This window comes from Mirounga angustirostris, unplaced genomic scaffold, assembly GCF_029215605.1.
Source record: "Mirounga angustirostris isolate CCGP_5_RB_7025 unplaced genomic scaffold, mMirAng1.0.hap1 SCAF_8, whole genome shotgun sequence".
Classification (NCBI taxonomy): Eukaryota; Metazoa; Chordata; class Mammalia; order Carnivora; family Phocidae; genus Mirounga; species Mirounga angustirostris.
In genome coordinates, this window is record NW_026991716.1 from 60,723,131 (window position 1) to 60,749,551 (window position 26,421).

Sequence of the window (26,421 nt, forward strand, 5' to 3'; positions counted from 1 at the left end):
GAAGATATTGAAGATGACACAAACAAATGGAAAGATGTATCATGCTCATGGATTAGAAGAATTAATATTGTTAAAATGCCCATAGTACCCAAAGCAACCTACAGATTCAGTGCAATTCCTGTCAAAATACTAATGAGATTTTTCACAGAACTAGAACAAATAACCCTAAAAGTTGTGTGGAACAACAAAAGACCTCAAATATCAAAGCAATCATGAGAAAGAATAACAAAGCTGAAGGTATGCTTCCTGATTTCAAACTATACTACAAAGTGATAGTAATCAAAACAGTATAGTCCTCGCACAAAACCAGACAATTAGCTCAATGTAACAGGATAGAGAGCCCAGAAATAAATTCATCTTATAGGGTCAGTTAATCTGTGACAAAGGAGGAAGAAACATACAATGGGGAAAAGACAGTCTATTCAGTAAATGGTGCTGAGAAAACTGGACAGATACACGCATAATAATGAAACATTTTCTTATACCACATACAAAAGTAAACCCAAATGGATTAAAGACTTAAATGTAAGACCTACATCCAAAAAACTAGAAGAAAACATAGGCAGTAAGCTTTTTGACATTGGGCTTAGCAATATTTTTTGGATATGTCTCCTCAGGCAGTGGCAACAATAGCAAAAATAAACAAATGGGACTACATCAAACTAAAAAGCTTTTGCACAGTGAAGGAAGCCATCAACCAAACAAAAAGACAGCCTACTGAATGGGAGAAGATACTTGCAAATGATATATCTGATAAGGGGTTGAACTCATACGACTGGATAGCAAAACAAAACAAAACAAAAAACAAAAATAAAAAACCAAACAACCCTCTTTAAAAAATGGACAGAGGAGCTTAATAGACATTTTTCCAAAGAAAATATACAAATGGCCAACAGTCACATAAAAAGATGCTCAGCATCACTAGTCATCAGGGTGGTACAAATCAAAACCACAATGAGATGCCACCTCACAATAGTCAGAATGACTAGTAACAAAAAGACAAGAAATAACAGGTATTGGAGAGGAAGGGAGAAAAGGAAACCCTTGTGCCCTGTTGGTTGGAATGTAAATTGGTGCAACCACTATGGAGAACAGTGTGGATACTCCTCAATACATTAAAAATAGAAATACCATATGATCCAGTAATCCCGCTTCTGGATATTTATCCCAAGAAAATGAAGACACTAATTACAAAAGATAAATGCATCCCTATGTTCATTGCAGCATTATTTATAATAGCCAAGACATGGAAGGAATTTATGTAGCTATCAATAGATGAATGAATAAATAAGATGTGCTGTATAAATACAATGGAATATTACTCAACCATAAAAAAGAATGAAATCTTGCCATTTGCAGGAACATGCGTGGACCTAGAGGGTATTTTGCTAAGTGAAATAAGTCAGACAGAGAAAGACAAATACCACATTATTTCATGTACATGTGGTATCCAAAAAACAAAACAAATGAACAAAACAGAAACAGACTCATAGATACAGAGAGAAAACTGGTGGTAGTCAGAGGGGTTTGGGGTGGAGGAATGGGCAAAATAGAAGAAGGGAATTAAGAGGTATAAACTCCCAGTGATAAAATAAATGTCACAGGAATGTAGTGTTCAGCATAGGGAATAGTCAATACATTGTAATAACTTTGTATAGTAACAAATGGTAACCAGAACTACTAAAGTGATCATTTTGTAATGTATAAAAATAGCGAATCACTATGTTGTACACCTGAAACTAATATATTAATGTCTGTCAGTTATAAATCAGTAAAAAATGAAATAGCAGTTATTGATGGTGGTAAAGTCTACATATTTATGATGGAGAGAAAAAGAATCTATGAAGAAGAGTGAATGTGGTCTTTATTCTAACATATTTAGTATCTAAGGTAATTTTACCAAGGGGAAGAGATTTTTTTTATTCAGGCAATAAATATTTGGAGTGCAAACAAAACTATCCATAGCATATCCAGGCATTGTTTTTTGTCAATATACTTAAAAGAGTTCAAGTGTGTGTGTGTGTGTGTGTGTGTGTGTGTACATAATGCATTCATGCACATTTCATATATATGTAACTTCAGAAATCACTTACCTCTACCCAAGGAGTTATTTTAAAATGGTAAGTTTTACATCTTAAAAATTAATAAGCTTATATTTTGAGTATTCATGAAAATTGTTTCTGAACCACTGAACTAAGAAAATACTCTTACTTATTATTGTCCTTTGAAGTACACATTAGTGAATTCTTAACAAAGATATAGTAGTTAATATTGATATCCATGAAACTGAATGAAAAATCTCTGAAACTTACTATTTAGCCTTATGCAAGATACAGATCTTTTAGATAAATTGAGATTGTTAAGTAACTAATGAAGCTTAGGTTTCCTTAAAATGGACTTCTTTATGTCTATCTTGTTTGAGATGTCCTTTTTTTCTTTCTCATAGGGGGAACAATATATTTTCAATAAGGATCAGTAACTGGAAGTACAGGTTTGGTTATTTCATAATGTTAAAATGAAGCTTTAACCAGCAGAGGTAAGAATCTGTTACTTCTTTTGTATTTAAGTCAATGGATCAAAATATTTGTTGCATTTCTATGAAGAACTATTTCAAAAACTATGAAGGGTCTGAGATTTTATATCCCTTGCAAGCTAACAAATTAGCCTGCCACAGTGCCATGGATGTGGGCAGAAGACATGAGACTCCTCGATTTAAGAAAAGGCTGCTTTGCACTCATAGTGGTAGCAGTAGCTACGGTACCAGGCAACACCTGCATATCAGTAGGTTGGATTATAGGAGAGGAACCTTAAGCTGAGGGGACCCGGATCTTTAAAATGGATAATAAGTCTGCCTGATTTATGCCTCAGGGGGAGACTGTCTCTATTAGAGAGACAATAAACAAATTTGCCCTTTGTTCCAGTATGAGACACTATCTCTGACTTCTAAGACTGTTCGCTGATCATATATCCTTATAGAAAAATAGTCTGGAACAGAGGCAGTCAGGGTCTGCTTGCAAAATATGCAGAAACAAGAGACTCTGGAGAACTGTCTTTCAACACTTTCTTACTCTGAATTGCATTTTAAAGCACGTATTATTGACAAAGATGATTGTTACAGTACTTTTTTGAAGTAGTGAAAAGATGGAAACTACTGAAATACCCAACAATAGGAGATGGCTTAAATTATAATATTCGCAGTGAAATAGTAAACAATTGAAAATAATATTGTAAAACTACATTAATTGACATAGGTGCTCATCAAAAAAAAATAGATGAAATAAACAGTATAAAATGTACATGTGGTTTGATTCCCATTTTTATAGAAATTTTACAAAAGCACACACAGGTGACAAATATATACCAAAGCATATATTTCAATGGACAGAATCATGAATGTTTTTATTTTTGCTTGTCTATATATTTTTTTTAATCCTTTAAATGAATACTTTAGGCTTTTGTAATGAGGGGAAAAGTTTTTTTTTTGAAATTTAAAAACAAATCATAATTTAAGAACTTCACCTGACAGAAAAAAAAACCTTCATGAATTTAAATGGGGATTAAAAAATGCTAATTCTCATTGTGACTGGAGTTGCCTGGAGGTGCGGTGTAGAACTAGAAGAGAATAATTAGGTTACTTAATTTTTTTCTTTACTATTTTATCTGTGAAAAAGTCAAGGTTTTCTTTTAGCAATTTCCTGTATTATTTATTATCATATAGATGTCACAAAGGGAAACAAATCTTAGAAAATGCATTCCACTAGAAAATATCTTAAATGATAGATTATTGCTTTCTAGTAAGTGTATTATTAGTAAGTATATTTAGTTGATTCTGGTGCTATTTAGTTGGAATAGGCTAAGTTAGGCACACTGACTTAATTTACTTCATTTTTATTTTCTGCCTATCTATCATACTCGGAAATATGTTTAAATATTAGTGTTTTCGTAAGTTGGCATTTTTGTCATTTTGCTTCTCATGATTTTTTCCCCCCTACTTATACCAAGGTGCTGTTACCAGATTTGTCTTCTGAGTATAAATTGAAAATGACTGAAGTTCAAGCAATGGTGGAATTCTCTGTGGAGCTAAACAAGTTCTACAATGTGGATTTGTTTCAGAGAGGGTATGTATTTTAATGTGAAGATTATAGATTTTGCATAAGAAAAGATGTACAGATTTTCATTTAAATTTAATTGCATACTTATGTTCCAGCATATATAAGGAAACAATGAGGTATATTCAAGTAATTATTTTCTTAGAGAAATTTTAGTTTTAAGTAGATGTTTGAGAATTATTCATGTGGATTTAATGATACTGCTGGATATATGTAACGTACATTTATGAATTTGTAGTGAGCATTGAGAGGACTGTGAAAATGTGTAAGATCTCATTTTTGCTTATAAAAGCTTATAGTGAATGGGGAAAATAAAATATTGCACAAAATAGCTAAGTGGGAATGCAAAATGATGAATCTTCAAGAAGTGTGTATGGAAAATGCTCTAGGTATCAGAACAGAAAAACATCTTTCTGGGTATATTAGGAAAGGCATTATGGAGAAATAGGATCAAAGTATGCTTTAAGACCTGTATCGGCAAAGATGAAGTGAAAAACCCTTTTGGTAGGAGAAAGCAACGTGAATCAAACTTTGGAAATAGGAATGGACATGTATTTTTTTTTTTAAGATTTTATTTATTTGGGGTGCCTGGGTGGCTCAGTCGGTTGAGCCTCTGCCTTTGGCTCAGGTCATGATCCCGGGGTCCTGGATCGAGCCCTGCATCGGGCTCCCTGCTCTGCAGGAGGCCTGCTTCTCCCACTCCCACTCTCCCTGCTTGTGCTCCTGCTCTCGCTATCTCTCTCTCTGTGTCAAATAAATAAATAAAATCTTTAAAAAAAAAAATTTTTTTTAAAGATTTTATATAAAATCTTAAAAAAAGAGATTAAAAAAATATTTTATTTATTTATTTGACAGAGAGAGAGATAGCGAGAGCAGGAGCATAAGCAGGGGAAGTGGCAGGCAGAGGGAGAGGGAGAAGCAGACTCGGTGCTGAACGGGGAGCCCAGTGTGGGGGCTCAATCCCAGGACCCTGGGATTACGACCTGAGCCGAAGGCAGATGCTTAATGACTGAGCCACCCAGGTGCCCCTGAACATGAATTTTAAAGAATATTTAGGAGATTGGATATTCTCTGGGAGAACTGCAGAAGAAAAGATAGTAAAGAAAGGAGAGGTTATATTTGTGAAGGGCTCCTAATGTCTGGAGAATTGACAGTGGGGATTTGGGCAGCCATCAGTGGCTTCCAAGTAAGAAAGAAATTATCACTATTATTACAAGAAGCATTTACTAACATGATGAAGATTGTGATAGATTGATGGTTGTAACCGTAGAAGAAATAGAAGCATAGGGGACAGTTTAGAGGTGCTTGCAGTAACTCAGGTACAAACCTGAAGGTCTGCACTAAGAGTGATATTAATGGAGCTCTGGCTATCAGAAGAAGGGTGAGAGAGATTTTCTATTGAATTTTTTGTGGTGGTTATTGTTTTGTTTTATTTTTAGCTTGTCTTGGCTTTACCATCTTGTTGAAAAAATAAAAATGGCTGTGCTCTGCTTTACTCCTTGTGGTCTCTCACTCCTCAGCAGGACAGGCTGGGCTTATCTTCATGGCAGAGACAGAAGTCAGAGAAAGAGCAGAGGATGCAGGGCCTCTTGAATTGGCACTCTTGTTACTTCCACTCCATTCCGTTGGCTAAGCAAGTTATAAGTCCAGCCCAGGAGTCTAGGCTGGCAGTTCTTAGGCCAGTAAAACTTACTTAAAAATTTTATGGGGTTTCTGTATGTCTGATACAGTTCATGCCAAGCTCTGAAACCTACACCCACAATTGTCTTGAGACATGACTATTCTCTAGATGTAATCACTACTATTTGGGGATCAGAATTCTGTGGGATCATGCCCCTCAACTTCCTAAAAGCCCTTTTGTCAAACTGAGAATGTCTACTTAGACACTGCTTTAATTTCTTTAGAAATCTTAAGAAAGGGATTTATAGCCACTCCCTTGATATAATCTTTGTCCGTGGCAGCATTTTATTTTTAAAATCTTTAGGGAGACTGAAGATGAAAACCAGTTTTGTTTTCCAATCTAGCAAGTCCTGATCCATCTATAGTCCCTCTAGATTCTGTTTGTAAAATGACCAGTTCTTTCTTTAGCTCATCTCTTTCTGGCAGAACCTTATTATACCTAGCAAGGAGTAACCAGTTGACATTTTCAGCATTCTCCCTGGAAATTAGCTTGCTCAAGTCCCAAAGTTTCTTGTCTAACTTCTTCTAAGTTACTGCTGACAGTGTATTTACCAAAAATTTCATCACTATATAACATAGGTTATGATTTTTTAAATCTCTATAATTTACTCATTTTTCTTGCCTCTGTAACTGTTACTTTGGTCCCAAAGTCAATGCCACATATTTTAAATTTTTGTTATGGTGCACACTACTTCTAAGTTACCAATTTTTGTATTAGTTTTGTATTGCCGCAATAATGCAGCTAATAACAAACAAAGCTTCTGTGGCATCACAACAATAAACAATTATTTTTGCTCACAAGTCTGGATCAGCTGAATGGTTCTGTTCTGGGCTGGGTTGGCTGATTTTGCTGGGCTCACTTATGAATTCATACTCAACTGGCGGGTTGGCTGGGTTCTAGCCATTACAGAATGGCCTTATCTCAGTGGACTCAGCTCTGTTTTATGATCTCTCATCCTACAGCTTATTCTCACAGAGGAGGCAGGGTCCAAAGAGAAAGAAACTATCCAAGACCTTTTACGACCTAGGCTTGGAACTAGCACATTGTCATCTCTGCCACATTGTATTGCCCAAAACAAGTTAGGCAGCCCAGTTTTAAGGGTAGGGAAATAAACTCCACTTTTTATTGGAAGTCACATTGCAAGATGTGTGGACACCAGGACGGGTGAAAAAATCAGAGACTTAAAAATCATTCTACTAATACTACTACATTCTACTACTACATTCATACTACTACTAAAATAACATTTTTTATTTTTTTGTTACTAATTTCTGTGAGCCGTGTTGGAGAAAGAATAGTAGGATTTAATGATTGATTCTATATGGAAGATGAGATTGAAAAAGCATTAAAAATATGTATGTAGATGTGTGAATATATGTGATATCTAAGATTACTTTGAAGTGGCTCAGCAAAGAAAAAGTACAGATGAATCAGATATGATAAAAATCTTTTTGGGGTGCTTGGGTGGCTCAGTCAGTTAAGCGGCTGCCTTCGGCTCAGGTCATGATCCTGGGGTCCTTTGATCGAGCCCCGTGTCCAGCTCCCTGCTCAGCGGAGAGCCTCCTTCTCCCTCTGTCTGCCACTCTGCGTACTTGTGCTCTCTCTCTCTGTCAAATGAATAAATAAAATCTTAAAAAAAAAATCTTTTTAATTGGGGCACCTGGGTGGCTCAGTTGTTAAGTGTCTGTCTTCAGCTCAGGTCATGATCCTGGAGTCCCAGGATCAAGTTCCGCATTGGGCTCCCTGCTTAGCGGGAAGCCGGCTTCTCCCTCTCCCACTGCCCCTCCTTGTGTTCCCTCTCTCTCTGTCTCTCTCTGTCAAATGAATAAATAAAATCTTAAAAAAAAAAAAAAAAATCTTTTTCATTGTTGAAAATGGGTATGGGCATATGGGTTCATGCTCTACTTTTTGCATATTGGGTATTTTTAATAAGAAATTTAAAAACTAATGTTGAAGTTTTAAATCTTATTGACTTGCACAATATTAGTAGTATTGAAATAAATAAGGAAGTTGAAGATTTGTTCATTTTGATACGCTGAGTTTGAGGTAAGATATCCGAATGGAGACAGTTCATAATTAATTGGAGGCTTGGAACTGGAGATAAAGATTAAGTGAATTATAATTCCATTTTATTGCCAACCATCATAAACATAGCATGTGTAATTGCTGCTTTCATTAGTTTTCTCTTAATCTACAATCTGGTTTCCCTATCCATTGAGGACTTTTGAAGACTATTACTATGTTTCTGATCTTTCAAAAATCTAACGGTTAGAGGATCATTGTTTTTAGATACATTGCTTGACTTGTTTATTTAAGCATATTTTTGCTTTTTAATTGAGGTATAATTGACATACAATATTATGTTAGTTTCAGGTGTACAACATAGTGATTTGACATTTGTCTACATTGCAAAATGATCACCACAATAAGTCTATTTACCATGTGTCACCATACAAAGTTAATACCGTATTATTGACTTTATTCCCCATCTTATATGTACATCCCCATGACTTATTTTTTAACTGGAAGTCTGTACTTCTTGATACCCTTCACCCATTTTGCTCCCCCCAACCTTCCTCCCCTCTGGCAACCATCAGTCTGTTCTCTATATCTGTGAGTCTAGTTTTGTTTTGTTTGTTTTGTTTTTTAGATTCAATATGTAAGTGAAATCATGCAGTATTTGTCTTTCTCTGACTTAATTCAGTTAGCATAGTACTCTCAAGGTCCATCCATGTTGTCACAAATGGCTATCATTCTTTTTGATGGCTGAGTAGTATTCCATTGTATATATATCACATCTTCTTTATTCATTCATTGATCAATGGGCACTTAGATGGTTTCCATATCTTAACTATTGTAAATAATGCTAAAATGAACATAGGGGTGCATATATATTTTTGAATTATTTTTTTCATGTTCTTCAGGCAGATATCCTATAGTGGAATTGCTGGATCATGTAGTAGTTATATTTTTAATTTTTGCAGAAACCTCCATATAATTTTCCATAGTGTCTATACCAACTCATACTCCCACTATGTGGGAATATTCTCTGTGCACAAGGGTTCCCTTTTCTCCACATCTTCAGCACTTATCTTTTGATATTTTGATAATAGTCATTTAAAAAGACGTGAGGTGACATTTCATCGTAGTTTTAATTTGCATTTCCCTCATGATTAGTGATGTTGAGCATCTTTTCATATACCTAATTGGCTTCTTTGGAAAAATGTCTATTTAGATCTTTTGCCCATTTCTTTTTTTTAAAAGATTTTATTTATTTGAGAGGGAGAGCGTACGAGCGGGAGGCAGAGGCAGAGGGAGGGGGAGAAGCAGACTCCCCGCTGAGCAGGGAGCCCCACGCGGGGCTCGGTCCCAGGACCCCAGGATCATGACCTGAGCTAAAGGCAGAGGCTTAACTGACTGAGCCATCCAGGTGCCCCTCTTTTGCCCATTTTTTAATCAGGTTGTTTGTTTGGTGGGGTTTTTTTTGTTTGTTGTTTGTTTTGTTTTTTACTATTGAGTTGTATGAGTTCTTTGTAATTATTTTGGATATTAACCCCTTATCAGATATATGATTTTCAAATATTTTCTCTCATTTAGTAGGTTCCTTTTCATTTTGTTGATGGTTTCCTTTGCCATGCAGAAAGTTTTTAGTTTTATGTAGTTCCAGTTGCTTATATTTTGCTTTTGGTGTCAGAGTCAAAAAAATTATCACCAAGATCTATGTCAAGGAGCTTACTGCTTGTGTTTTCTTTAATTTTACTTAATCTTTAGTTAAAATTCTCAGCATGGGAAGTTGAATAGTTCCTAGAAAGCTTTGTTCTCTTCTGGTTCCAAGGCTCCTGTGATTCCACTTTGATTTTTGGTTTTAGTCATCTCATGTTTTCAATCTGACCTTATCTTAATCTCAACTAATTATCTCTCTCTGTTTATGGTGTTTTGCCATGTTTCTTTAAGGCCAAATTGTGACTTTCAGGGTTATAGATTTAATTGGCTAGCCTTTCATTCACTCCTCTTTAATTCTGGCTTTGTGACCTGACCATATGTTCTCTCCAATGCTATACCTTGCTATAAGTAATAGTAGTAATATATTTATGTATTTTAATCTTTGTATTATTTACAAATTTAATATTTTTAAACTACTACTTAGGAAATTATTAAATAAAAATAAACAAAATATTTAATTCCCTTGTGTACATCTAAACTCATCCTGATTTGTAATCTTGATTTAGCTTTTAGTAATCCTGTGTGTGTCTCGTGTGTGTGTGTGTGTGTGTGCGCATAGATGTGTGTATCCTCCATTACGTATACATACTTGCAATGTAATGTTGTTAAAACACAAACATATTATAATGTTTACCTCAAATTTTTTATTCTATGTAAACTGTTATTACTAATGACTGGTTGATTTCTATATATAGATATAAATATTATAAAATCCTGTACAATAAATAAATAAAAGTATATAAACAAGTAGCCCTGACCTTGAAAAAATGCTGAATTCTTTAAACCAAATACATGTCTTTATTTTGTAATTTATAGTATTAAGCCAGTTTTCAAAAACCATTATAATCTGTATTTTCTCAAAATTATGCTTAAGAAAAATTTATCTTTATTATGTTTTAAAAGAAAAAAATGAATAACCAAATTAGACCATGAAAGTCTTAGATGCCTTACTAACTCCTCTGGTTGCTAGGCCATTCTCTCATTTGAAGTAAGAAATACCAAATACATTTCTTTTGTTTCTCTAATTCATCTTTATACATGCTGATTTCCCTTTGGATCTAATAGCATGCTGCTGATATTTGATGTAGACCTGATGTATTGTCTTTCACCAGTATTAAATATTATGGGAGGGACACCTGTGTGGCTCAGTTGGTTAAGCAGCTGACTCTGGATTTCAGTTCAGGTCATGATGTTGGGGTCTTGGGATTGAGCCCTGCCTTGGCTCCTTGCTCACCACGGAGTCTGCTTGCCCATCTCCCTCTACTCCTCCCCCTACTTGCGCTCTCTGGTGCGAGTGTCGTCTCGCGTGCTCCCTCTTTCTCCCAAGTAAATAAAATCTTTAAAATAAAGAAATAAATCTTTAAAAAATAAATAATAAATAAATAAATATTATGGGACATGGAGATAAGCAGACCAAATTTATTACTTAATACATACGGATATATAGAAATTGGGTCATTGCATATTTTAAAATATATTTTGAAATGATTTTTTTGGTCTATCTTCCTTTAGTTTTTACCAGATACGTGCATCTATGAAAATTCCACCACGAGTTCCCCACAGAGTAGAAGCTAGTTTGTTACATGCAGCAGGTAAGCCAAGGAATGTTTTTAACTTTTAAGAAAAGTCTGAAGCAACATTATAATGGCAATGATAACTTTTAATTATTTTTATTTTTTTAATTACAAATATAAGATACCAACGAGTATCATTATAATAAGAAATATATTTGAGGCCTCAGTAAAACAGGCTTGATTATAGGTTCCTTGTCTTTCTCTTAGATTTCTTATGATGAGCATATGAAAGAATGTATGTAAAATTTCCACAAAAACAAACATAAGTAGGGGTGGTGTCAGTTATATCATGTAAGATGTACTTTTTAAAAATACACAGTGAATGTGGACATATAATTTGATATATGATTACAAAGGTGTTTTATGATAGTTTTATAGTATGCCTTTGAGAATTTTTTTAAACCACATTTTTGGTCTGGGTTAACTACTCTAAAAAACAAAATGCAGAAAGTAAAGTATACAGTATAAGGTAGATATGTTATAGTAGCTCGGTTATTTACTTATATTCTATGGAGAGACACCAGCATTAAAATGTTTGAACCAAAACTGGTGGTCCTGATATAATCAGCATTTTTTCAGCTTTCCTGATACAGTGTACTGTTTCATTCTATGAAGTTAGGAAATGAAATGGTTAATGAAACATTCTAGAGAGTTATCATATATGTCAAATATGAATTATGAGTTTTGAAAACATCATAAATAATAAAATATACCTAACACTAAAGCTATGCTGAGCATAATTCAGTCTATTTTAAAACTGAAGAAAATATTCTGGGAATTTGAAGTGTTTAGGATTATCTTTTTAGCATCCTGTGGGTGCTAAAATGCTAGGTTTATAGATTTTAATGAGTTTTACATAATGGAGAGTTTATTCCATCTTCCTGAAGACTCTCAAAATGCTCAGGGAGGTTTATTGCTTATGACCAAAAATATGTACATTCTTTCCTTTTTAAAAAAAAAAAATCAGTATTTTTTTTTTTGGCCTGGCATACATATTAAAGTGTAGTTTATTGTCAGTTGGACTTTTGTAAGCCTACTTTCTATGAAACATAGAGGTTAAAATAATTAATATTGCAAGACAGATTTGGCCCTCCCTTTTTGAACTTCCTTAATCTACTAGACTAAATGTCTTGCCTAGTATATCTTCTAAAGTTGCCAGTTGAAAAAAATAGACCTTTTTTTCTGGGCTCCCTTTTTATTTTTTCAGCTTTATTGAGAAATAATTAACAAATAGAATTGTGTATATTTAAAGTATACAAATTATTTGTTATATATACATTATGAAATAATTACCACAATCAAGATAATTAGCATATCCATCACCTCACATAGTTCACTCTTTTGGGTGTGTGTCGTGAAAACACTTAAGATCTACTCTTTGCAAATTTAAGTATACAAGACTTTATTATTTATGTAGTCACCATGCTGTGCATTAGAGCTTACTCATAACTGAAAGTTTGTACCATTTGACCTATATCTCCCCATTTCTCTCACCCTGTAGCCCCTGGCAAGCACAATTCTGCTGTTTCTATGAAATCAACTTTTTGTTTTGTTTTGTTTTGTTTCCACATGTAAGTGATTCCATGCACTATTTGTCTTTGTCTGTCTGACTTATCTCACTTAGTGTAATGCCCTCCAGGTTCATCCATGTCATTGCAAATGGCAAGATTTCCATCTTTATGGCTGAATAAGATATCTCTCTCTCTCCCTCCCTCCCTGCCTTCCTCTGTGTGTGTGTGTGTGTGAGAGAGAGAGAGAGAGAGAGAGAGACCACATTTTCTTAATAAACTCATCTGCTGACAGATACTTAGGTTATTTCCATCTTGGATATTGTGAATAATGCTGCAGTGAACGTGGTAGTGCAGATTTCTTTTCGAGATACTCACTTCATTTCTTTCAAACATATACCCATGAGCTGGATCATCATGGTAGTTGTAACTTTAATTTCTTGAGGAGCCTCCATACAGTTTTCTGTAGTGGCTGCACCAATTTTCACTCCCACCAACAGTCACAAGGGTTCCCTTTTCTCCATGCCTTCACCAGTACTTGTTATATTTTGACATTTTGAAAATAACAGTTCTAACAGGTATAAGCAAATATCTCTTTGTGTGTGTGTGTGGTGTTTTTTTAAGATTTATTTATTTATTTATTTATTTATTTATTTGAGAGAGAGTGCACCCATGCATGGAGCGAGCCCGGGGAGGGATAGAGGGAGGAGAGAGAGAATCTCAAGCAGACTCCCCGCTGAGCTTAGAGCAGGACATGGGGCTCAATCTTCACAACCCTGAGATCATGATCTAAGCCTAAACCAAGAGCTGGATGCTTAACTAACTGAGCCACCCAGGTGCCCCATCTTTGTGGTTTTGATTTACATTTTCCCTGGTGATAGTGATGTTGAGCACCTTTTTATATGCACCTGTCAGTCATCTGTATATCTTCTTAAAAAAATGTCTATTCAGAACTTCTGCCATTTTTTTAATCAGACTGTTTTTTTGCTGTTGAGCTATGTGAGTTCTTTTTTGGATATTAATCTCCTTAGATATATATGATTTTTTCAAATATTTTTCCACTTTTGATAGGTTGTCTTTTAATTTTAGTGATGATTTCCTTTACTCTGCAGAAGCTTTGTCGTTTGACATAATCCCACTTGTTTATTTTTACCTTTGCTTTTGGGGTCAAATCCAAAGAATCATTTACAAGATGAATGTCAAGGACCTTTTCTCCTATGTTTTCTTCTAGGAGTTTCATGGTTTTGGGTCTTAAATTTAAGTCTTTAAATCAATTTGAGTTAATTTCTGTGAGTGATGTAAGATAGGGGTGTAGTTTCATTCTTTTGCATGTAGATATCTAATTTTCTCAGCACTATTAAGAGACTGTTCTTTCCCCATTATATGTTTTTGGTACATTGTCAAAGATTAGTTGATCATGTGTGTATAGGTTTATTTCTAGGCTCTATTCTCTTCCATTGGCCTGTGTACATGTTTTATGTCATTATCATAGTGTTTTGATTACTGTAGCCTTTTAATAGTAATATTATAGCCTTGAAATCAGGAGGTGTGATGTCTCTAGCTTTGTTCATTTTTTCTTAAGATTGCTGTGGCCATTCAGAGTCTTTTGTGGTTTCATATGAATTTAGGATAATTTTTTCTATATCTGTGAAAAATGCCATTGAAATTTTGATAAAGATTGTATCGAATCTGTTTACTTGGGGTAGTGTGGACATTTTAACAATATTAATTATTCCAATCTAAGAACCCAGGATATCTCTCCTTTTATTTGTGTCTTCTTCAATTTCTTTCATCAGTGTCATAGTTTTTAATATACACGTTTTTATTTCCTTGGTTAAATTTATTCCTAAGTATTTTATTATTTTCAATGCTGTTGTAAATGGAATTTTTCCTGTTTTTAAATAATTGAGTGGTTTTACATTTATGAAATAAACATGCACAGAACAATTACCTTTTATTTATTTTTTATTGAAGTATAGTTGACATATAATGTTATATTAGTTTCAGGTAAATAACACAGTGATGGGATTGCTTTCTGATTTCTCTTTTGAAAAGTTCATTGTTAGTATATAGACAAGCAACTGATTTTTGTATGTTGATTTTGTATCCTGCAACTTTACTGCATTTGTTGATCTAACAGCTTTTTGGTGGAGTCTTTAGATCATGTCATCTGCACACAAATAATTTTACTTCTTCTTTTCCTATTTGGATGCCTGTAATTTCATTTTATTGCCAAATTGCTGTTGCTAGGACTTCCAGTACTATGTTGAATAGAAGTGGTGAGAATGGGTGCCCTTGTTTCTAACTTTAGAGGAAAGATTTTAACTTTTCACCATTGGGTATGATGTTAGCTGTGGGCTTGTCCTATATAGCCTTTATTATGTTGAGGTACATTTCTTCTTTACCTACTTTATTGAAGTTTTTATCATGAAAATATGTTGACTTTGGTCAAATGCTTTTTCTGCATCTACTGAAATGATCATATGATTTTTATTCTTCATTCTGTTAATATGGTATATCATGTTTATTTGCATATGTCAAATTATCCTTGCATCCCAGGGATAAATCTCTTGGCCATACTAAATGATCCCTTTAAAGTACCCTTGAATTTGGTCTGTTAGTATTTTGTTGAGGTTTTTGCATCAGTGTTCCAGGGGTAGTGGCCAGTAATTCTTCTTTTCTTGTAGTGTATTTGTCTGCCTTCTGTATCAGTGTAGTGCTGGCCTTTTAAAATGATTTTGAAAGTATTCCTTCCTGGTCAATTTTTTGGAAAAATTTGAGAAGGATTAGTATTCATTCAAATCTAAGTGTTTGGTAGAATTCACCAGTGAAGGGGCGCCTGGGTGGCTCAGTCGTTAAGCGTCTGCCTTCGGCTCAGGTCATGATTCCAGGTCCTGGGATCGAGCCCCGCATTGGGCTCCCTGATCGGCAGGGAGTCTGCTTCTCCCTCTCCCTCTCCCCCTGCTTGTGTTCCCTCTTCGCTGTCTCTCTCTCTCTCTGTCAAATAAATAAATAAAATCTTAAAAAAAAAAAAAAAGAATTCACCAGTGAAGTCATCTGGTCTTGGGTTTTTATTTGTTGGGAGATTTTTGATTACTGATTCAATCTCTTATTGATCTGTTCAGATTTTGTTTCTTCATGATTTAGTCTTGGTAAGGTTGTATGTTTCTAGAAATTTATCCATTTCTAGTGTATTTAATTTGTTGGCATTAATTGTTCTTATCCTTTGTATTTTTGTGGTATTAGTTGTAGTGTCTTTCATTTATAATTATATTTATTTGAATCATTTTTTTTCATATTCTAGCTAAAGGTTTGTTGATTTTGTTTATCTTTTCAAAAAACCATCACTTAGTTTCATTGAACTTTTCTATTGTCTTTCTAGTCTCTATTTCATTTATTTCCACTCTGATCTTTGTTATTCCCTTCCTTCTGCTAACTTTGGGCTTAGTTTATGCTTCTAGTACCTTGAGATGTAAAGTTAAGTTGTTTGAGATCTTTCTAGATTATTTGTATGACAGAAATATTACATGTAATTAATGCCATTTACAGAGTAATGTTATTTTAACATTATGACAAATAGTATTTCAGAAATACCCAAATAGAGTACTTTCTTTTTAAGTGCTTTTTCCTGGACACTGTGATTTCGGTTTGTTTTTAATTAGTTGTAAATCCAGATTTAGTCATTGTTGCTATTTCAGCTTCTAATACTGTTAACTTTGTAGTATTGACTGTGAAATGTCCATTATCTGATAATTTACGACTGTGTGGAAGGAAGTATCTTTTAAAAATAGTTTATAGCAGACACCAGTCTTTAAAAGAGAAGCCTGGGGGGTGCGCCTGGGTGGCTCAGTCGTTAAGAGTTTGCCTTCGGCTCAGGTCATGGTCCCAGGGTCCTGGGATCGAGCCCCGCGTTGGGCTCCCCGCTCCGCGGGAAGCCTGTTTCTCCCTCTCCCACTCCCCCTGCTTGTGTTCCCTCTCTCGCTGTATCTCTCTCTGTCAAATAAATAAAATCTTTAAAAAAAAAAATAAATTAAAAAAAAAAATAAAAGAGAAGTCTGGGTTTGAAAAGCAATAAAATTCCATAATATATGATTTTTAGTTTGTATGTGAAAACATTATTTATGTGTGTATTTTTATAGCATTATACAAGAATATTTTTAAGAGGTTGCATTGTTTTTCAGTTAATTATACAGCCAAAATGGAAAGCACAAGAACTAGATTTTGAACAGAAGAAGAAAAATATAATTTCTTTCATACTTTTTCAAATCAGCAAACTTTTGCCTGTCATGTCTAAAATGTGATACCTAATATAATTTCTGAAGACCTTTTTTTATCCTAATGTTGTATCAGTGTATTTTGTTTTTCTCTAATTTAGAATATCTTATTTTTCTTGTTTGTAGTATACACTAATATGTGTGGATTTTTACAAATGACCCTTAACCGATTATGAGATATGCTACTTTCCCCATCCCAGTACCATTCCCAGCATGATCATCTTTTATATGTGTGTAGTGTTCCATAGGTTTTTGTTTCATCCTCTGAACATCTCTATGATAAGGTAAATCTGGTATTTCAGTTGTGTTTCCTGCCAGTGTACCCCATAATAGCCTATCATGTTAAATGTTTTAAGTTCATATGAAAATTATAGAGGACATTGGTTGATGGAGTTGGTGACTTATTAAGGCTCACAGGCATGGTACATCCAAAATAATGTTCTCATGCCCAGGTGAGGTTTACTTCACCAGCAATCTTGAAAAAAGGAGAGAGAGAGAGAGTGAGAGAGCGCGCTAGCTCATACATGCAAAGAAGGCAGCAAATTTATTCCAGTCTTAGAGATATTGATTCGGTTCTCTTTTTATGTCCTACTTCCTTCAAGTTTGTTTCATTTTAAAATAGTATTTAAGAGTTCCCAGAGTATGTATCTTTTTAATATTGGTAAATTTGTTAGGAAAAGTTATCCTTCCCAAAATTTTCTGCTTCCAGAAGTTACTCCTATGAATTTGGCTGACTTTATTTTAATACATATCATTGATTTCTAGACTCATCCTTGATAACATAAATATATTCATATTGGGGGAGTTTTTCTTTATCCTGTGTGTTCTCTTTTTACCTCTGTTTCTTAAAAATTCACTTCTTTTAGGGGCTTGGATTTTCTCTATTACATATCCTATTTTTCTTGTTTGATTTGTACTATCACCTCAAGATCTTTTCTTTCCAGTACTGTATTTTACCATAATTCCTACACTTTATGTGTATTTCTGAAAACCTTGTATAAGAAGAAAGAAAGTAATGATTTTGTCTGTGAGTTGCAGAAAGGCAGGTTAGATGCGGTAGGAATTAGATGGTATTATACAGCTTATTGCAACACATTTAAATTATTTCCAGCATGAAATTGTGCTGACAGTGAGGGGTTTGAGTCAGGAAATAGCTGTCATCTACAATAGCATCAGTCATAAAAGACAATGAGTATTTATAGGGCTGTTGAAAATTGATTAATAAGAATATTCACAGACTTCTACAACAAAGAAGTCATTGCTTGTTCTAAGAAACTGGCCCCAGTTTGACATGTTAGAGCCCTATGTACAATTTTGATAAAAAGTTCAAATAACAACTCCCCATTTCTAATAATAGTATTTTTTAAAGGAAACATATATTGTTTCATTTGCTTATTAATATCCACCCATCCCTTTTTTCTGAAAAAATAATTTTACGAAAATAATACAAATAGTTAGAAAATTTATTAGTCCAGAAAGATTTCTCATGAAAACATAGTTACTTTTTTAGATGCATCCACTTTTAACTATTTCTCTAGTTCTAATGTTTTCCTTTATACAGACATTTTCACTTCCTGGTATGATGAATGCAACTGAATCATAAACTATTTCCTCCCTTCCTTCCCCCTACTTTTTAAGAGATACCATTATTCCCATATCTTTCTTTGACTTTGAAGTTACTGTTAAATAATATATTGTTTAAACTTCTGTTTCCTATTTTAGCCAATATTTGTAATGTAAGGATATAAAGAATCTTGCCTCTTTTTTCAAATTTTCTCTTTTCCTCCACCTTTCAACCTGTTAAGTATATCCTTTCTTTTATAATATCAAGGTTGCTAACATTCAAATTCTGTTTTGTAACTGTAGTTAAATCTTAATGTGCTCTGTCTCTGGGTTGATTCCAAATGTCGAAAACAAGTAAATAGCATTTTCATTTTTATGGTAACACGAGAGGGAAAGTGTTTATAAAATTGAAATGACTATCCAACATAAAAAAGGAAGGTCTTAATTAAGTTTCTGGCAAGACAAGACAAATCTAGTTACCATTGTGGTATTGATCTGGGTCGCCTGTGATTTAGAGATGACTATAGGTATATCTTAGGTATTTTAGAAGTTTGTATATTCAGAGATACAGCTCTGTTGTAGTTAACAAAGTAGTGACTTGGAATCAGCCTACCAGCTTCCTTTTATGTTACTTTGGAAAACTCAGTTAACCTCTCTGAGCTTCAGTTTCTCATCTGGTAAGTGTGTTACCTGCTTTACAAGGTGGTTGGATGTTAAATAAGTGAAAGTTCTCAGCAAACTGTAAAGGGCTGTATACATGTAAAATATTATGATTTGACTTCTCATAATGTGAGAAAGAATGAGAAGCAGTCACATTTTGTCTCATTTACTATGCTATTTGTGAACCATTTAATGTAAAGAGCTGAAAGTTATGATAAAGTTAATTTGATGTTTTCCTGTGATTATATAATTGTACAGCATAGTAAGTACATAGGATAACATCTCGTGTTAATAAGTAAATTAAAATTTTTTTTAATTAATAAAGATATTTCTTACCAAGGGCAAGAAGAGAAATATCCAAAGGGAAGAAGAGACCTCACAAAAGACCCCTGAATTTATAACTTATCAAGGAAATCTAAGTGCCTACACTTGAATTTCTGTGCTTGTAAAACTAACTTAATCTGTAGATAGTGTTTGAATTTGGATTTGTTCTGCCGCTCACTAGCAAGTCTCGTTTTGCCACTTACTAGCTGTTTGGTCTTAAGCAAATTATTCACTTTTTCTGAGTAAATGGAAATAATCAGTTATTACCTAATTAGTGAATGGAAAATAATCCCTGTCTTATAGTGTAACAGTGTGTTTGTGAAAATTAAATGAGAAAATTAGGTAAAGAGACCTGGTATAATGCTCAGTAAATATTGGTTCCCTTTGTCATGCCCTCTGTTTCTATCCCAGATTGCCCCAGATCTTAAAAAACTGAAATAAGTTGGACTTTAGGATCTCAGAACCAACTTGATTTAAAGATAGTCATGAAGAAGGAGTTGCCCAGCAACCATTTATATGCCTTTTCTTTCTCAATTCTCAAGAATTAGCCTTACTTATATACAGGATAGCTCAGTGATATGGTTTAACCTTTTTATACCTCCTTTGAGTCTTTTCTTCCCCAATGAGACAGCTACTTCTTACTCTAGTGTAAGGGTTCTGTGATATGTGTAAGAGTGAACTGCATACCTATATTGAAACTACTTTATCACTCTGACATAGAAGACCAAACAGAGGCTCTGGGGACAAACAGCAGTGGCATTTGCTTCTGGGTAAATTATTTAAATTATCAGAGCCATGGTATCTCTAAAATAGATATATTAATCCCTGCCCTATAAAATTGCCTAAAGGATTACTAACAATATACATAAAGCACAGTGCCTGGCACATAGTAAGTGCTCTATAGATGGTAGTTAGTAGTAGTAGTAAAATAAAACTGCTACTTTTTTGTTTTTCTTTTTTTTTAGTGAATAAGCTTAATATATAATGTGTAAATTTAAGGTATACCACGTGTTACTTTGATACATTTACTTATTGTGATTGTTGTTGTAGCAATATTTATTGACATTACATAATTGTAGCACCGTATTGTTGCCTATATTTATTATACTGTGCAGTAGATTTCTATGGCTTATTTACTGCTCCTTGCAGGTTTGTACTCTTAAACAACATCAATCTTATCTCCCCACTCCCTCACTTCTATTAACCACATTTTACTGTTTTTTACGAGTTTAACTTTTTTAGAGTCTACAAATAAGTGATATACATCATTTTTTATTTTTCTGACTTATCTCACTTAGCATAATGTGCTCAAGGTCCATCCATGTTGTTGTAAATGGCAACAAGATAGTCTCCTTTCTAACAGCTGAATGTCATTCCACTGTATATATATGTGTGTGTGTATATATATACACACCACATCTTTTTTATCCATTCATTCATCATTTCCATATCTTGGCTATAGTGAATAATGCTGCAGTAAACATAGGAGTGCATTTATCTCTTTGAAATCTTGTTTTCATTTCCTTTAGCTATATACCCAAGAAGTGGAATTGCTGGATCGTATGGCAGATCTATTTTTAATTTTTTAAGGAACCTCCATATTGTTTTCCATAGTGGTCAGACCAATGTACATTGCCACCAACAGTGTATAGGGTTTCACCACATCCTTGTTAGCATCTGTTGGCTCTTGTCTTCTTGATAATAGGCATTGCAATACATGTAAGGTGATACCTCCTTGTGTTGTTGATTAGCATTTCCCTGATTAAATTAGCATTTTCCTTATGTGTTGTTGATTAGCATCTTTTCATATGCTTATTGGCCATTTTGATGTCCTCTTTGGAAAAATTTTTATGTAGTTCTTCTATAAGACTGCTATTTATGAGGAGAAAGGGAAAATTGCGTAAAACCTCAAACAATAATGTTTGGAGAACGTCTTATTGCTTTAAAATATATATATATACATACAGACACATATACACACACACACACACACATATACCCACACACATACATATATACACACACATACATATACTCTCCACTTTGGTAGAAGTTTCACAACTAGATAAGCATTTGGACTAATAAGAAATCAACCCTAGTTGAACAAAAAAGAAATTTCAGAAAAATAAAGTAATTTCCAGTTATTTGTATTTGGCCAGAGTTTTTCTAAGGCCATCTATTCTGAATAAAATTCTTTGTGTGTACATGTATTCCTACGTACCACCACCCTGTGCTTTTATAAAGGTGATAGCAGTTAAGAACAAATTAATATCAAGAAAAAAGGAGGGCTGGAAATAAAGGCTAGCTATCAAAGTAAGGAGGGGTTGTCCCAGTTACTGTGCCTTGGCAGTAGTAAATTGGCCACTTGAAATACAGCTTCAAATATTTTGACATAGAAGAATCATCTGTTTTTCCCCTATTAGTTGTCTCCTTAAGCTTTTCCCAGCCACCAGCTTTTCAGGGGCTTCCTGTGAAACCCACTGAAATATTTTGACAGTTTTGCTGAATTGTTAAGATTTTTCATGATTTGACCCTATCCTACATGTCTAACTTTATTTCCCACCATCTCCTTGTGGTCTCCCTATAAAACCACTTCCATTTTCTCAAATTTGTTGAGTTCTAACTTACCTCATATTTTGTGCATGTTTTCCCTACCTCATTATCTCCTTTTTTAAGCCATAGGTAACTACCAGTTGAAAGTTTTCTCTGCTATGTTTCTTTTTTTAAAGATTTTATTTATTTATTTGACAGAGAGAGAGAGAGAGAGGGAACACAAGCAGGGGGAGTGGGGGAGGGAGAAGCAGGCTTCCCACCAAGCAGGGAGCCCGATGCGGGGCTCGATCCCAGGACTCTGGGATCATGACCTGAGTGGAAGGCAGACGCTTAATGACTGAGCCACCCAGGCGCCCCTCTCTGCTATGTTTCATAGCACTTTCTATAAATATCTTTTACCTCTTAGCATGTTACAATTTTTATTATTTATTTTATTATAATACAATCAAACATCAAGAATCATTAAAGAAGAATGCTTTTTAAAAATGAGGAAAATGTAAAGAAATACACAGCTAGAGACAATTCATTTTATGTCACTAATCCATTACTGTTAACAGTAACTGAATAACCTCAATAATCATGAAGGAAAAACTCACCATAGAGTTAGAGCTTTCAATAAACTCTGCATAACTTATGAAACTTGAGTCCATTTGATGTTATAAGCCTCCATTTTGCTTTACCTAGATTCAGTAGTTTCTTTCTGTCACTGCCATTATTTGTCTTTTTACCTGGCATAACAGATAGTGATAATTACATTGGCATTTGCTTTGGCCTCCAAAATAGGGAGTTAAGAGATTATCACATTGTAGTGCAATTATTTGCTTGAATGTTTCTATTCAAACTAGATTGGGAACTCTGAAAACAAGGGCAGGGTTCTTACTTATGTTCATATCTCTTAGTTCCCAATATTTTAGTAAGCTTAATTAAGTTACAGTTGAATGAATGCTCACTTGTTCACAAAATAAATAACAGATATCAATGCCAGCTCTTTAACCAAAGGAAATGGAAATGCAAGATGGTGACAGGAACAAAATATGAAATATAAATTATCATGACTTAATATAAGTGTTTGTAGGCCTCTATCACAGGTCTCTAAAAGTGTAGATCTGATGTTTGGGTTAGCAGATAACTGATAGGCAAAGTGAAAACAGAGTTCTTTCAACAAGGAGTTAGGGCACTAAATTAAGAAGTTAGGTGAAAGTTCAAGTTTTTGATAAATGCTTGCTGAGAGCCCATTATGTGTAAGATGTAGTACTCACTCCTAAATTAAAGCAATGAAAAAGATATATGTGGTTCCCAACCTCATGGATGGAGGTTATCATCTAATAAATATTAAAAAGCAGAGAAGGTTTCAGATTTAAGACAATAAACAGACTATACACGTATGTTTGGGTCTTTTGTTTCTAAGACTCTTTAGTAATAGCAATATAAAACACAGAAAGGAATAGCAAAATAGTTCAATAAGTTTTTGCAGGACAGAAAACAGAAGTGAGCGCTGTACTGCCTTTTGGGACACCTTCCTTCAGGGATTTCAGGAAGATACAGCAGATGAAGGGAAGTAAGAATGGGCCTGAAAACAGGGATTAATTAAAGGTCTGTAACCAGATCAACTATGGTAGTTGGGCATCCCAGCCCCAACTGCAGAATGTTAGGAAGATTAGTATTTACCTTAGGACTAAGACCTCAGGACTTTCCTCTAAATAAATTAGCATGGGATATTAACATATTAACACTTCAGAGTAAAGCACTTATTCTTTTGTATGTGTGTTTGTTAAAAAGCAAATAACATGAAATCTACCCTCAGCAAATTAAGTGTATAGTACAGTGTTGCTAACTGTATGCATATTGTTGTCAGCAGATCTCTAGAACTTTTTAACCTTGGATGACTCAAACTCTGTACCATTGGATAGCAGTTCCTCATTTCTCCCTCCTCACAGCCCCTAGTAACCACCATTCTACTTTCTTTGATAAGTGTGACTTTATTAGATTGCTCATATAAGTAGAATCATATAGTGTTTGGCCTATTTCACTTAGCAGAAGTCCTCACAGTTCACCATATGTTGTAGTATAGAATTTTCTTCTTTTTTTTAAGGTTAAAAATATTCTATTATATAACTCATTTTCTTTACCCTTTCATCTACTGATGACATCTAGGTTGTTTCCACCACTTGGCCATTGTGAATAATGTGGGAATGAACATGAAAGTGCAGATATGTCTTCAGGGTCCTATTTTCAGTTCTTCTAGATAAGTGCCCAGAAGTGTAATTGCTGGATCATATCATAGCTCTATTTTTAATTTTTTGAGGAACCTCCATACTGTTTTCCATAGTGGCAACACCATTTTACATTGCCACCAACAGTGTACATGGGTTCCAGTTTCTCCACAAGTGCTGACCCTGTACATAATGCTATATGAAGTAAGAGATATGTGAGACATGGACCTTGCCTTCAAGAAGTTTCTTTTTCTTCTTCAGATTCTCTTCCTTTCCATCTTCATTTGACTAACTCTTTTTTACAGTTTCAACTCAAATGCTATATTGTCCACAAAGCCTTTCCTGAGTTCACAGACTAGGTTTACCCTCGTAAGATAACATAGCACTCTATCCTCTGTCATGCTCAGCACAGATGTAATTTATAGAATTAGATGAGGGCAGGGTAAGTGGTCTTTTTTGTTTTCCTTGGTTTGATCTACTTAGCTTAGAACAATGCATGGCACAGAGTAACTGTACAATAAATACTTAAAATTTTTGTGTGAAATGTGTCATACATTTTTGAAGATTATATAACATATTATTTTATTAAATAATAAAATGAGTACCCAAATACTCAACCCTTCATTTAAGAAATAGAATATTACTAGTACCATAAAAGGCTCCTGTATACCCCTCCTAATTTTTGTGTTAATCATTCTTTTGCTTTCTGAATAGTTTTATCACCTGTGAATGTTACCCAAGTATATACCTGGTTTAGTCTGGAAAAACTGAGTAGTAAGTACAAACCCAGTGTATAAAAAAGGTGCAGTATCACTACTGTTAAAAGAAGACTCCCAGAAGAAAAGCTAAGTAGAGTCTTTGGGTTATAGTATGTTTCTGTATAGATAAAGTTTTAAGACTTCCCTTTGGGGAAGTTAGTGGGCAAGGTCAGGAGTGAATTGTGTGAAATTTAGAGCTCACCACATTCAGGACTTCTGGTAAGGTTGTAATGTGATGAAGTATTAGCTATCCAACACATGGAATAGGCTGATTTACATCTAAACAACATTAAACTTTTCCTCCTTCAACTCTCAGGAGTAGGTCAAAGCAGAAAACTGTGCAGTAAAAAGACTGCCCTCTCATGATCTAGTCAATAGGAAAGAAACTTCATCAGTTCACCCTTGACAAATCAAGCAGTGAAATGAGTCTGGCCAAGTGTTTATTCTTTTTTTTTTTTTTTTTAAAGATTTTATTTATTTATTTGACATAGAGAGACACAGCAAGAGAGGGAGCACAAGCAAGCAGGGGGAGTGGGAGAGGGAGAAGCAGGCTTCCCGCAGAGCAGGGAGCCCGATGCAGGGCTCGATGCCAGGACCTTGGGATCATGACCCGAGCTGAAGGCAGATGCTTAACGACTGAGCCACCCAGGCGCCCCAACCAAGTGTTTATTCTTAGGATAAAATGGTACCATGGCAGTAAGGATCTTTCAGATGACAGACCTCAACATACCTATTTGTTGAGGCTCACAATCCAATATTTATTAGTCATGTTCTATAAGGCAGGAGATTCTTTGGAATCTTCCTTCACCATCTTCATAGGGATTCCCTTTGCCTCTCTTCCACAGTATATCTATTTACTAACACCTGTTTTTCTTTCTTGGTTTATTCTCATTTTGGTGGAGCCTATTTCAATATCTTGTTGAGAAAAGTGGCATAGGAACTTTTTGAAACCTTCCATGTCTAAAAATGTCTTTATTCTCCTCTTGTTTGAAAGTTTAGCTAAGTATAGAATTCTAGGTTGGAACTTTCTTTTCTTCAGAATTCTGAAAATATTGTTCCATTGTCTTTTGGTTTGTGCATTACTGTTGAGAATTCCAAAGCCATTCTGATTGTTCACTCTCTATATGACCCTTTTCCCCTTTTAGGAATCTTGTAGAATCTTCTCTTTGTTTCTAGTGTTCTGATGGCACATAATGATGTACCTTGGGTCTCTGAGTACTCACTGGGCCCTTATAATCTGGAAACATGTTCTTCAGTTCTGGGAAATTTTCTTATTTTGTTAATGATTTTCCCCTATCTATTTTCTCTGTTCTTTCTTTCTGGAACTTCTGTCATTCAAATAGTGGATCATCATCACTGGTTCTCTTAATTTTTAGTTGTGTTTTTTTTTTCTCTCATTTTTTTCCATTTTTTCTGTCTTCTGTACTTTCTATTGTACTTATTTCTCCTACTTTAATCCCTTTATGAGCTTTTTGCTTTTG

The 26,421-nt window shown here is 34.4% G+C and overlaps 1 protein-coding gene across 9 annotated transcripts in view; it reads left to right on the forward strand.

The window, feature by feature from the left end:
* FAM135A (family with sequence similarity 135 member A) overlaps positions 1-26,421 on the forward strand; it is a 130,180-nt gene that overhangs the window by 12,884 nt on the left and 90,875 nt on the right. For 7 of the 9 annotated variants that reach the window (XR_010413669.1, XM_064597747.1, XM_064597748.1 and 4 more), the window contains exons 3-5: positions 2,447-2,536; positions 4,003-4,118; positions 11,026-11,105. Coding sequence is in view for 7 of the 9 variants with exons in the window: in XM_064597747.1 (XP_064453817.1) it covers positions 4,042-4,118; positions 11,026-11,105 (157 nt within the window). In the remaining 2 variants the exon portion in view is untranslated. The other 2 variants (XM_064597746.1, XM_045867066.3) reach the window with 2 other exon arrangements.